At 49.2% G+C, this 12349-nt stretch overlaps 1 protein-coding gene across 1 annotated transcript in view; it reads right to left on the reverse strand.

Moving 5' to 3' along the window:
• LOC137669473 (hydrocephalus-inducing protein homolog) overlaps positions 1-9091 on the reverse strand; it is a 65074-nt gene extending 55983 nt beyond the window's left edge. Inside the window, 4 exon segments of the mRNA XM_068411574.1 lie at positions 1032-1270; positions 3416-3568; positions 7765-7890; positions 9027-9091. Of these exon segments, the coding sequence (XP_068267675.1) occupies positions 1032-1270; positions 3416-3568; positions 7765-7863 (491 nt within the window). The 5' untranslated portion in view covers positions 7864-7890; positions 9027-9091.
• Between the last annotated feature and the right edge of the window lie 3258 nt (positions 9092-12349).

A 12349-nucleotide genomic window follows, 5' to 3' on the forward strand; every position in this document is an offset into this window, starting at 1 on the left:
TTGCGTAGTCAATTTGTGGCTGCACAGAGCACAGGAAACGCTGGACGAGCACCAGCCTCCCTGCAACATCCCTGCTTAGGTGGATGGCTCATGGATGCGTATTTAAACCCCAAAAATCTACCCTAAATGCTTAAGGTAGGATTAACCTGCTTTTTCTACCCCAAGGTTTAGGTATAGGAGCACTTTGGACCCTCTGTGCAGCCAGGGAATGGAACAGGCACCTCGAGAAGACTATTCTTCTCGTCCCAAGAGGTCTCCATCACAAGGCAAACAGCACTTGGAAAAGGCTTATTTTTTAAGGACGCACCTAGTTTCAGACACACGCGTGAGGATCAGTGAATCCCCTCCTTCAGCTAAGCTCTTTCAATTAACACTCTCCATTTATCCCTCCCAACCTCAGCAGACTTCTCCTCCTCTCCCATCCACAGCCCGTCCTGCAGCCACTCTCACTTGCCCATCCTTCGCGCCACCGCTGCGGCGTTGATGAAGGAGCTGACAAGGAAATCAGGCAGGAGAAAGGAGGAAAGAGCATCTCTGTCTAATACAGAGCGGCCTGGCAGGGGAGCGGGGGGAGATACAGGGCAAAGACAAATTCTGCTGCTCCTCCAGCACTCCCGGGCAGCAGGGAAATAAAACAGCACCGTTAATTTAGTCGAGGAATTGCTAACAAGCTACCACCAAGGTTTTCCTCCATTGCACAACGATACTCCAATGGTGAGTGGCAAAGCAAACAAGGTTATTGCAAAGGGAAATCTGTTTCTACCTGTCATGTAGCATTTTCCAGCCAGAGGCTTCCGGGACCTGCTGTTTTCCTCCAAATCTTTATTTGATAAAGCGAGGAAATAAATGGATTATAACTAAGGGCAACTCAGGGAGAATTTAACAACTGCTGTCCATTTTGGTGGCTTTTGAGGGTATCTAATGACTTTCAAGTGGTCATAAAATGCAGAGCAGAACCAGCCTGAAGCACCTACAGCAAAACTCCTCCTTGCTGAGCCCGCGGGAGAAGTGGGAGTCATGAGATATCCTACCTGAAGTGTTGCCCCAAGTTGAGCTCCGGAGCAAAGAGTCCGTCGGTGACAATCGTGGTGCCAAAGCCAACAGCCCGGACGGGGATGGTGTAGGTATGGCTGTTCTCTATGAACAGCTTCACCTCGTCCTTGAACTTCTCAGTGTCATCCAAGTTTGCTATGACAGCCACAGACACCTCGGTCTCAGGGGGGATCACTCCTTTACTGGGCTCAATCCTCCAGTGTGAGCACTTGCCAGCCTGTAAGACAAGCCAAACACTAACTTAGGATGGGAACCATGGACCTTGGTGTCTTGTGGGGTGCACAAAAAGGAAGGACTAAAGAGATGAGGGTAAAGAACATCAAGGCTTCATTTCCCCAAATCTAAGCTATGGTGTCTGTAAACAGCACCTACGCAGGAGCTTATACAACTTGTATTTTACCCTCCTTTAACAGACTCACTTCATTAACCCAGTTTTGCCCAACCCAAGGGATGTTCATCCTCAGGAGAAGGTTATTCTCCCCCCCAGCCTCTCCTTTGCAGTGTGCACGAAGGGAAGATACTTCATCTCTCCCAGCTTCCTCCCAGCGGTGGCCAGGTTTGCACAAAGGCTCAAGGCCAGAGGAAGCCAGGACTGCTCAGACCCCACGTGGCTGGGGGATACTGCCGAGAGCCTGAAGAATAGCTCTGCAAAAGCAGCTGATTAAAACCCCAACACCAAGTCCTCTTTCCCCACAGTTAGGCAGTGCTTCTCAACAGCCCCTGAAGGACTGAAGCACTCTGTTCCCACTGATCATCTGCTGCAGCAAGGTGCCCCAGTGCCCTCTGCTTTGGGAAATTCAGCTACAAGTGTTTACAGCAGGGCAGTAAAGCAATAAGCAAAAAGAAAATTGTCCTGTGGGCACGACCCGGGCTTCCCAAGTGCACTCTTCCTCTCGTTTCTCATGGACCTCGCTCTACGGATGGGGCCATAAAGGTGCTGGACCCCCAGCCCACCCAAAACCACGTTCACAGGGAGCAAGCTTGCAGAGGAGGAATGCACACAATGCTCCCTGGCCAGCACAAAATGCACTGGGATGTAGATGTATGGCTTTGAAGTGTCCATCACGGTGATGGTGGTACACGCCCCACAGCTCAGTGATGCGTTTGGGACAACAGGCACTACTCACCCAAAACAGTGCAATGTTGTAAAAGAAGAGGGGTTTTTCCTTTTTTTAATGGAAAGCAACAATGTGCTTGGAGGCCTGACATGACCCAAGCAATTGCTTGATCTCGGTGAAGTTCGCTCAAGTTTCCATCCATCAGGCTGGCAGCTCTGTGCTCTAACAGGACATCAGCCAGCCCAAGAGAGAAGAGCATCGGAAAACCAAGCAGCACCTCAAAGTCACGGAAAGCATTTTAAATAACCCCTCAAAAAACCCTCTGCTAATGATGAGGATAAGACTAGCTGGAGGCCAGGTTCCCAAATTAGGAACCAGAGCACCATCAACTAGAAGAGGAAGTCCCAAGGAAGGTTTTCTCTCTCCTCTCTCATTACAAGGCAGCAGGAAACCACCATTTGCCTCCCTGCGGTAGCACACAACAGACCCAGCATGGTGGCTATGCAGGCAGGAGAAAGCTGCCACTGATTAACAAGAATTACACCCTAGGCCTGTCTTTTCTATCCGGATCACACAGGCGTGATGTGCAGCTGCCTTCTGTGATGCCCACAGATGTCATTCTTCATGGCCGAATGAAAGGTCCCTGAGAAGACAAAGTGACAAAGAACAAGTAGGAAACGACCAAATAAAGATGCTTTTTCCTCTCTGCCTTCCTGCAGGGAGAGCAAATGCTTCCATTAATCAATACAACTCCTTCACACTTGTCAATGTGGCAAAAATCGGACACTTCGGGCAACAGGAACAGAAGATGACAGCAGCGGGAAGGAGGAGAAACAGCCACCTTGGTCAGCAGCCAGCCCCCAGCTAAGCTGCAGCGGCTCCTTCACATTGACCTGTTCCTTCAGTCTTTACCCACGAAAAAGGCAAACCCTCCCCTTGCTGATCCAGAGGAGGCTCTAACGGCTGCCTGGCAGCTGGGAAAGCAACCTGACACGGAAAAGCACATCAGGCAGACCCAGGATCCAGGGGATGAGCACAGGATAACACTCTGGTCCCAAGGGTCACCGACCTGCAGATACCGTGGCAAGCAGGGATAAGCCAACAGACATCTTAGGGTATGAGGTCCCTGCATTCCTGGATTCGCCTACAACTATGCAAACTCAGAGCCAGGCTCCTCTTGCTGCACTGTGATGGAATATCTTGCTTTCTCTCTCAGAGATATGGAAATGTTGTATATAAAAGTCAAGTCACATGCTGCTACAGACCAGTCATTTCTCTTGGACAACAGCCCCCCAGGGACTTACCATCTCTGCCCAGAAGTATGCAGGGATGACGGTCTGATTGGAGAGGTGGAGAGTTTGGGAAGCATCTTGGAGAACCTGGATACTGCCGAAATTTATCTCACTCGGGTGCACGCAGACAACTGGTCCTTCTCCAGCGCTCGCTAAATTGATTTTCTGCTCCAGGAGGCAGGTAGGAAAGAAAAAACACACACCATGGAAAGTTAAAAAAGATCAGACAGCTCGAAGGGGACTCCTAGACTGGGGGATAATTATGGCTGTTTGAAGTTTTCAGTGTTGTAACACTGATGGAGAAAGCCTGGAACAAGTGTGGGATCTGGAGCGATCGCACCTGAAAGCCACGAGCTCTCTTCATCCAGGGGATAAAGAAACCCAGTTTCCCACGCTTGCTTTTTTCCCCACTTGCATTCACACCACCTCCACCCTGTCAGCTCGCCTTCCTCTGCCCTGTGCCTGCTCCCAGCCCTTTTACTGCTCCATCTTGCCCCAAACCACCCTCCCCGACTTCTGCTGCTGCACAGCCGCACTTGGACAGTAACTCCTGTAACGTTCCCAAAGCTGCACCTGTGAAAACCAGCACAAGGCAGAAGCAAAGCAGGCTCTTCAGGCTAGAGATCAGGCAAGTTAGTTGCCTCTGACTTGTGTTTATGTGTATTCCTGGCATTATATGACTAACAGACATTCATTAACTACATCATTCAAGCACTATTGCTTTCTTTTGACAGTCTGAGACCCCAAAGTTTTGTTCTTGCAGAACTAGCACAGACTATTGGAGGAGGAATGCGGATCCCTTTGCTAAACCACCTTCTCACACCACTATGAGAATTTATCCAGTCTGACGGGATTTCACCAATTCTAAACACCCCATCTCTTACCCAGGATCCAAATGCATAAAGCTCCCGACACTGACAAGCTGCTGCAGGATTCACTGGAGGGCACGGAGTATGATTTAACCACAAAAAGAAACCAGCCTCCATGATGTAAAACCTTTAATGATGGCTGACTCAAGGAAGTGGTACTGACAGCTGTCAGAATCACTAGTCCAACTCAGCTAGAAGGAGCAGCAGCCAGAAACGCTCAGCCCTTGACAGGACGCTGTGCATGAGCGAGCCAAAAGTCATGTACCAAGGCTGGTACCTCAGAAAGATGGAACTGAAGTGATGCATGATGATGGACCTTTGACCCCTCCTGGGAAGAAGGACCTGGAGGGAAGAGCTGTGCCTCACCAGCTGCCTTTGCTTCCAGGTGACAGCGGGGCAGAAGCAGCGAAGGCAGGGCAGGACCCTTTGCAGATGGGCAGAATAACATCTGGAGGATGCCCAGGCTTCAACAAGAGTGTGCACTAACAGGATATATCCTCACCAAGGAAAGGGCTTATAAAGAAACCCAACCCCTTCACCTGCAGTCTTCTTAAAAGGGACAAGAAAAGCCCCGTTCAACGGTGCTACAGGCAACGTGACACACGGGGAAAGGGAGTAAAAGGAGATGGCGACTTTGCCATCAGTACCATGGCCCCACGTACACACACCCCCCAGCAGCACTGCTGGCTGTGCCGGTGGGTACGTGATGTCACATTCCATCAGGAATGAAGAGCATCTGTCCCTGGCAGCGACCGCTTAATTCTGATCGCAGCCAGCTGCCAACCCCCTGCCCGTGGCACACGAGGCTGCCTCGCCACCAGTAACCCCGGGGGGGAGGTTATCAGCTCCTTAACGCAGGAGATGACTTACACCAAACTGAAGGTGGCACCTGCAAACAAAATACCAGGCACCAGACCCACGGAGGGACCCTACCCAACCTGGATGAAAGACCTGTATGATATTTTACCGAACTGGGTAAGGACTTGGCAGCCATACCAGATGGGATAACCTAAGAGGACCAGAGCAAGCTTATATTTTGCTTTACTGGAACACACTGCAGCGATTCCCGAGGTAAAATTCGCATCATATGATCCATATGGGATGGATTTGCTATCAGTGCAGGATGCATAACAAGATGGCTAGTTGTTCTGCTAGCCCAGAGAGCTTTGGATGAGTTGGCTACTAGGGAACCACAGAAGCTGCACCTAAACCTTAAGGCAGTTCTATAGAAAACGCAAAGATTCTCACCAGAGAGCCAAAAACTCCTGTCTGTGCTGTTCATGTACCCAGAGAGGTTTCTACCAGCACTCGCTGGGTGCCAGCAGCAACCGAGCACAAACGCTGCACGTTGAAGATGGATTTACTGGGCACGCACCGTCGCTCAATCTCCACTAGACGTTTCTTTAGGGACAGCTGGGATTCTCAGCTGAAACGCTCACCCTTTGGGCAAAAAACTGACGTATTTATCTCCAAATAAAAAAAAGATTAAGGTAAACTTTGAAACTAGAAATCGTTAACCCAAGGGTAAAAGCTTTGCAAGAAATCTGTAGTTAAAAAACAAGCTGACAGGTAAAAACCTGGTTATTCTGGTGGGGAGAAACCCTCGTCTGTAAGGGCAGCGTGCCTTGTGTTTGTGAGCAAGTGTCAAACTTCAGACTTCTCTGCAAAGCCTGCATCGCCTGGCCTTCCTGCTGACTGGTTTACATCCACAAAGGCCTAGACCGAGATGTTCAGTGGCAGCCAGGGGATTTAGATGCATCATTTCAATTCATTTTACTAAAAGTTCAAATCCCTGCAACTACTTTCCAAACGTCAGCCTTCCTTTCCGTTACAGAAAGCTTAAGGTTCCCAGGAATCCTCTGACATCCTCTTTCAGGCTCAGAGAGCTGACAAGGCATTTTAAAACAGCTGCTTCAAAAGTTAATATCATTTTAAATTAAAGTTTAATTAACTAAATTTGTTCTAGATGTCAGCTGGATGAAGCCAGGGCACTACACACCACGGTCTCTGGCCTACATTTGGTTGTCAGCGCTGCTCTTGTGTACGCCTGAACGCAAACAACATCTTTTAGGAGGCTTTAGTCTAGTTTTTAAGTCAGTGCTGACACCTCCAGCAGAGCCCAGTGCTAACGTGGTCACACAGCTCCAGAGCACTTAAAGAGCTACGAGCACTCACGGAGCAAGTGAAACCCAAGAATTTACAGGAGACTCCACAGGAGACAATTTTGGGAGGATCTTTACTCTGAGGCAGAGAGATCGAGTCTCACACATTCCCAAAATGTCTTTTTTTGATACAGAGCCCAGAAACCATTAAGAAGAGAACTGTAGCAGAGGAGGTAAGGCCCAAAAGGAAGGAACACCGTAGTTAGGAAAAAGACAAGCAAGGTGAACGCTGACTGGCGATAAGGGTCAGCTCTTTTCTCAGCACTACTGGGCGACTTCAGTAAGACTGGACTTGGTATCTCCTTTTTTCCAGGAGCTTTAAATGGATGTTTTATTGCCTTCTATTATTGCTGGTTTATTTAACACCACTGCAGAAGCATGTCTGAAAATATACACAAACAGCGAACGCTGAAAGAGCAGAGGCATTACTTTGAGAAAATTCCTCCCTGCTTTGTCTCCCCCATTACAGCTGCACTGTTCCCACCCAAAACACACAGGCAGGTCTCCTGCTTCTCCCCACACGTCACGGTCACGCTGAAGCCAGTAGCTGCAGCACACTGGCAGTTATTTGTGCGCTCATCTGATGCGGTCCCAACCTCCTGTGCTGTCTAGGGCACTCCTTAACCACTTTGTTACAGGTCTCTTGCTGGCAATTTTCTGCTCAACAGCCTCCCTCAGTAATCTACCCATTTGGATTGTGTGTTATACTGAGCAGTCCTGGAAGAAAAGCAGTTTTAAACATATTATCTAAGTAAACATTGATCAGATAAAGCGCATCCACTGCGCTCTACCCAAGGGGATTCCCCTCTGTATCTGGCAGGATCCTCCAGCCTGCAAACCCAACACCCCGTAAGGGTCCCCACTCATCATTACAACCCAAAGCATTAATGCAATTGGGTTTATTAAATCTTAACTACCATAGGGCCTACGGCCTTCAAAGGCCAACGCCACCACCGTTGAGGGAGTCATGACCCCAAGCATTTGACACCAAAGCAAGAGGTGGCTATTTCAGAGGGAGGGTGGAAAACGGCAAGATCATGCCTTTGTGTCCTGCCTCAGCCTTCCCCCAACACTGTGCTTTAGCTGAACTCCAGCAAAACCCTCTGATTTCAGCAGAGCTTATTTATGTTGGCTTAGCACAGATCAGGACATCACAGGGAAAAATAGTTTGCCTTTCCCCCAGCAGAAGGAACTCCACCACCAGCAGCAGTTTGAAAGGACAACAGGACCTAGCTGCTGAGGTATTTAGGCAAGCTGGAGGCAAGGCTGTCACACGCACGCTCTTCAAATGTCACATCAAACAGCAAGGAAAAGGGCAGGAAAAGGCTACCTTGTGATGGAAGGTTTCACTCATGTCTAGAGGCTGGATAATCTGGGGCCGCCTCCCCGCCCGAGTGCTGGCCAGCCTCTGCTCGGTGGTAAGAGACATCTCCTTCAGGAAGGTGGAGGGAGTCAGCTGAAATGCAAAACATCAGCAAAGAGCTACAGAAATGCCTTTGGTCAGAAAGGCTTTTCTTGTTCAAGTGCCACTGATGAATAATTTGTGATCGCAGCCACCAGGACAGTCCTGCAAGTCCCCTAAGTTGCACACTGAAATATTTAACATCAGTAAATTAATGATATAGAGCGGAATACACATGCTCTAACCAACTGGCTCTGTCCCATTAGCTTCTCCTTCATGATTTGTGGTGACATGTTTGGGGATTTCTGCTCTTCGGGCATTTCTTTTCTCTTTAGTTTTGCTGGATCGAGCCTTTCAAGAGAGTGGGGAGGAATTACCAGAAATCCCCTAACTCCGTCCTTGCACAATGCTGACGACCAACATGCGTGTGGAGGTGTCACTGCTGGGCGAGCCAGAGGAAAGGAGAAAAGCAGCGTTGTGCCAAGACTGATGTGGAAAGGAATGGGTCCAAATTTTAGTTCTCTTTTTAATTTGCATTTGTTTTCCCTCTCTTCTGGCCTCACAGATCCCTCCACAGAAGCACGCAGACATATCTCCTTGACAGAGCCTCAGCACTAGGTCATCTCCAGTCAGCAAAGGGGACGTTTGGGGATGGGAATGAGGAATTGCCCAGACTCCACTGCTGTTGGCAGGGCTGGATCTGTGCTCCACACAGGATGTGAGACTATAACAACTGGTTTGGAACCTGTTCTGTCTGGGACCAGCCACGTCTCCCAAGTCTTCAGGCAGGGTTTGAGCAGCCCACCACGTGCTCAGCTGCCTGGAGGGCAGGGACGGTCAGAGCAGCACTGGCAAGTCGCCTACACGACAGAAGATATTACTGCCCGCACAAAGAGGATGGAAAGAAGCACACGCTCATGCGTTGGCTGTTCCTGTGCAATGCCTGGTACGTTCATTTCACTTGGCTCCAGTGGCACTTTCAGGCAAGACTCCAGATTTTCCCTGAAGCAGCACAAAGTCCAAATCCCACTGCACCATGACAGCCACCTCCAGCACAAGCATGGCAGAAAAGAGGGAGGGAGGTGGTGTCTAGCCTCACGGTGCTGCTAGACAACAGGAGGGGAAGGCAGAGGGACACACTGGGAGTTTCCAGCCTTAACAGCTCCTACCTGGCCACAGCAGGTACTTACAGTTACAGATGACTCTGTCTCTCTGACTAGCTTCTGATTACGAGGCCTAACCACTTTGCTCTGGAATCTATCAGCCATTCTGAAAGACCCCACGGATCAAGGGAGCTTGATGTCTCAGGTCACCTGCAAGGAGCAACAACAGGACTGTGAAAATCCAGAATCCCATTCATGGCAGACCCAAAGGACACAGCTGTCTCTCAAGGCTGTGGCATCCTTCAAAAGTGGAGAACATAAGGCATCCTCACTCTCTTTCACGATTAGACCATATTTAAACAGCAGAGTTAAGATTCATAGAAGTAAAAACCCAGAACAAACATTCCCTGAGCCAAAAGAGCCTTTTGCTGGGGGTGCAGTCCCACGAGCCACAAACACACTCCACGGCCTGCTGGCATTTCCACTTTCCCCCCACTTCCATTACTTTTTGAACCTCATTTACTGGCATTATTAACCACATCTCTATTCATATCCAAACTGTCCTTTATTACTCTTTAACAGTTTTTCAGTGGGAACAGAAGGCAGTCACTCAGCTGCTTCATTTTGCAAGAGCAGCTGACCTGACGTGACCACGCGCCCGACCTTAAGTGCTCAGAGTGTTACAAACAACCTTAAACCCAGGGACTGCTGCTACCCTGAGCCTTAACAAAACTCAGACCGCTTTCCTACTCTGCAAATCAAATGTCCACCCTTTGTGCGAGGAGCCTGGTGATGTTTCTAACTAATGGAGCAGAGAGTTCAATACTCTGATTAAGAACTATCGTTTCTCAAGGCTATTTTGGCTGATTTAAGTTACAAAAATTATCCAGCAAATATGACTCCTTCCAGGCATGAAATTACCACAGTGCCCAAGAGCATTTCTCCGTGGAGAATGAGGGCCCTAATTTTCACTTATTAACACCCAAACTCAAGGTTCCCTACAGGCATTAGAGGCTGCTAAGAGCAGAAATAAAAGCACGAAGCCATTAAAGGAGCATGAGCAATTAGCTCAAATACAAACGCAACACATGCGGAAGCAGGACCACTGAGGACTTTATCCTAACGGCAGTTCTTCTCCAGCATCCTTATCCTACAAGGAGCACGGGTTAACAGGTCCACGGGCCGTTCTTCTTCCAACCACCAGCCTGCCAACCACCTCTCCATCCGTGTCACGCAAAGTGGGCATGCAAGAAAGGGCAAGAAGAGAGAAGACAACTGCAGAAAGTGGGTCTCAAGCACCAACAAAAATCAAAGATAAACATGCACAGCATTTGCTAAGCACTACTGTGGAGTAGAAATAATTTTCCCCTCCCCTTCTGGCTAACTGGACCAAGGAACATATGGATTTGCCCACTTCTGATTTTCTAGGACTTGAAAGACCAGTGCTCTCCAATCCAGCTCTACTCTAAAATTTACATCCCGACACTGAGTAAAATCACGGATAATTTTCCCTCCTGCTTCCATCCATTCCACATCATCTTTTTCGTGGGGGCTTCCTGTGTACAGCAAGACACCATCTATGCAGAGATGACCATTCCCTTTCCATCAAGTTTTACCCACATCCTGCAAGCAAGGCGATAACTTCATTCCTTTACTCCCCAAACAGCTACAGCATTGTACGTGTTCCTGGTACTGGGTCCTTCCCAGTGTCAGGAAACGACAAGGTTGCCGTTTTCTTTTGTTCTTGCAAGAAACACAAGAGCACAGCACTGTCCTATGGACCTGAGGACACGCTGCAGCAAGAGCTAGGATTTAAAGCTGGAAATAACTATTTTTCAAGAGAGAAATTTAATGGGGATGATAGAACATTCATCTGGATTTCAATGTTTTATTGCTGGGTCTTGAGAATAACTGGATTATTTCTTCCAATTTTCTAACTGTAATTTCACTTCACTTGAAATTAATCCTGTCCATCATGCCCACAACGCTTATTTCCAGAGGGCTTCCAACCTCCAACACCCCCATCCCAGTCTAGCAGCTTCTCCCATCCTCTAGCCCTGGAGTACGGCACTTCCACAGCCCCACTTCCCAGAGCCTGCAGGCATCAGCCTCCCAGATTAGGAGAAAAGGAGCAGAACTAAGAAGTCAGTAGGGGCAGGACAACACAGCACACCCCCAGCCCACCAGCCCTGTCTGCTGGGAGGAGATCCCTGTCTTCTCCACCCTCTACCCACCCCAGAGACATAAGGAAGGATTGCAATTCCCCCTCTGCTCCAGGCTCACAGCACAGACAGCTCTGACATTTCAGCTTTGGGTTCAGAGCACAAGTGTCCTCAACTTGGGCAGAGGAACCAGCTGTGCCAGGACACAACAGCTACCACCACCTAGAAAAGCAATGAAGAAATACACCCAGGGCTGGGGTAGAAATTCCTGACATGGCTCAGGAGACCCAGACGTATCAGAGCACAGTGCCAAGCTGAAGTTCACCAAGGACATCCAAGCTTCAGCCTCCTCCCCAAGGCTTCCTTTACTCCAGTATCTACAGCTAAGCTCAAAGTCTCCACCATCACTGCAATTTCCACAGCAATTTTAGAGCCCATTAAAAACCCTTCTACCTCCCCAAACTTGCTCTTAAGACCAGATCTATAGTTAAATCTGCTGAGTATCACGTAGCTGCTGCACCCCTGCTGTTGGCCCTCCTGCCAACCAAACTGCCTCCTTCCCGCCCCGTGGCCAGACACTACCTTAGGACAGGTAATTCACACTTCTCTTGGAGGGTTCACTCTGTGTAGTGCCCAGTCGTGCTTCCCGAATCACCATGGGCTATTTGGTGGCTGTGGACAGCCTGGAGGGACAGGAGCTGGCCACGGAACCATTGGTGGGACCATGCTCCCACCGGCATGGCAATAACTGTCACTGGCCTGGTGGCTTCCAAGAGCCCAGTGGAACCTGGAAGGCAACTGACAGGACTTGGAAATCGGGCTGCCCAGCATCTCCTCAACTGTTACAGCCTTGCCAGGCAGAGCAGGAGGATTTTACCAGGACCTCAAGGAAGGACAAAGTTCAGAGTTGGACATTAGCTAAAGTCTGCTCGTTTCTCTGCTGCTGAGCTCCTCCTGCTCTCACACAGGGTGACACTGCACTGCGCAGGCTCACGGGGTGCTGTGCAAAGCTTCTCAAAACAGCACCATCTCATCCTGTAAGTAGCACGATAGGAAAGGTCCATCAACCCAGTAAAGAGTGGGGGTTTACCACCTCAACCAGTTCCACACCAAGGGAACAGACGCATCTTCAAGAATTTGTGGCTTTGGGATTTCTTCAGCTCTAGCCTGGAGTGGAGACTATGTTTTCTGCCTCGAACTTTCTCAGTGTCATAATTGCTCCACTTGGCCTCTCCACTGGTGGTTCAC

Source organism: Nyctibius grandis, chromosome 12 (genome assembly GCF_013368605.1).
Source record: "Nyctibius grandis isolate bNycGra1 chromosome 12, bNycGra1.pri, whole genome shotgun sequence".
Lineage (NCBI taxonomy): Eukaryota > Metazoa > Chordata > Aves > Nyctibiiformes > Nyctibiidae > Nyctibius > Nyctibius grandis.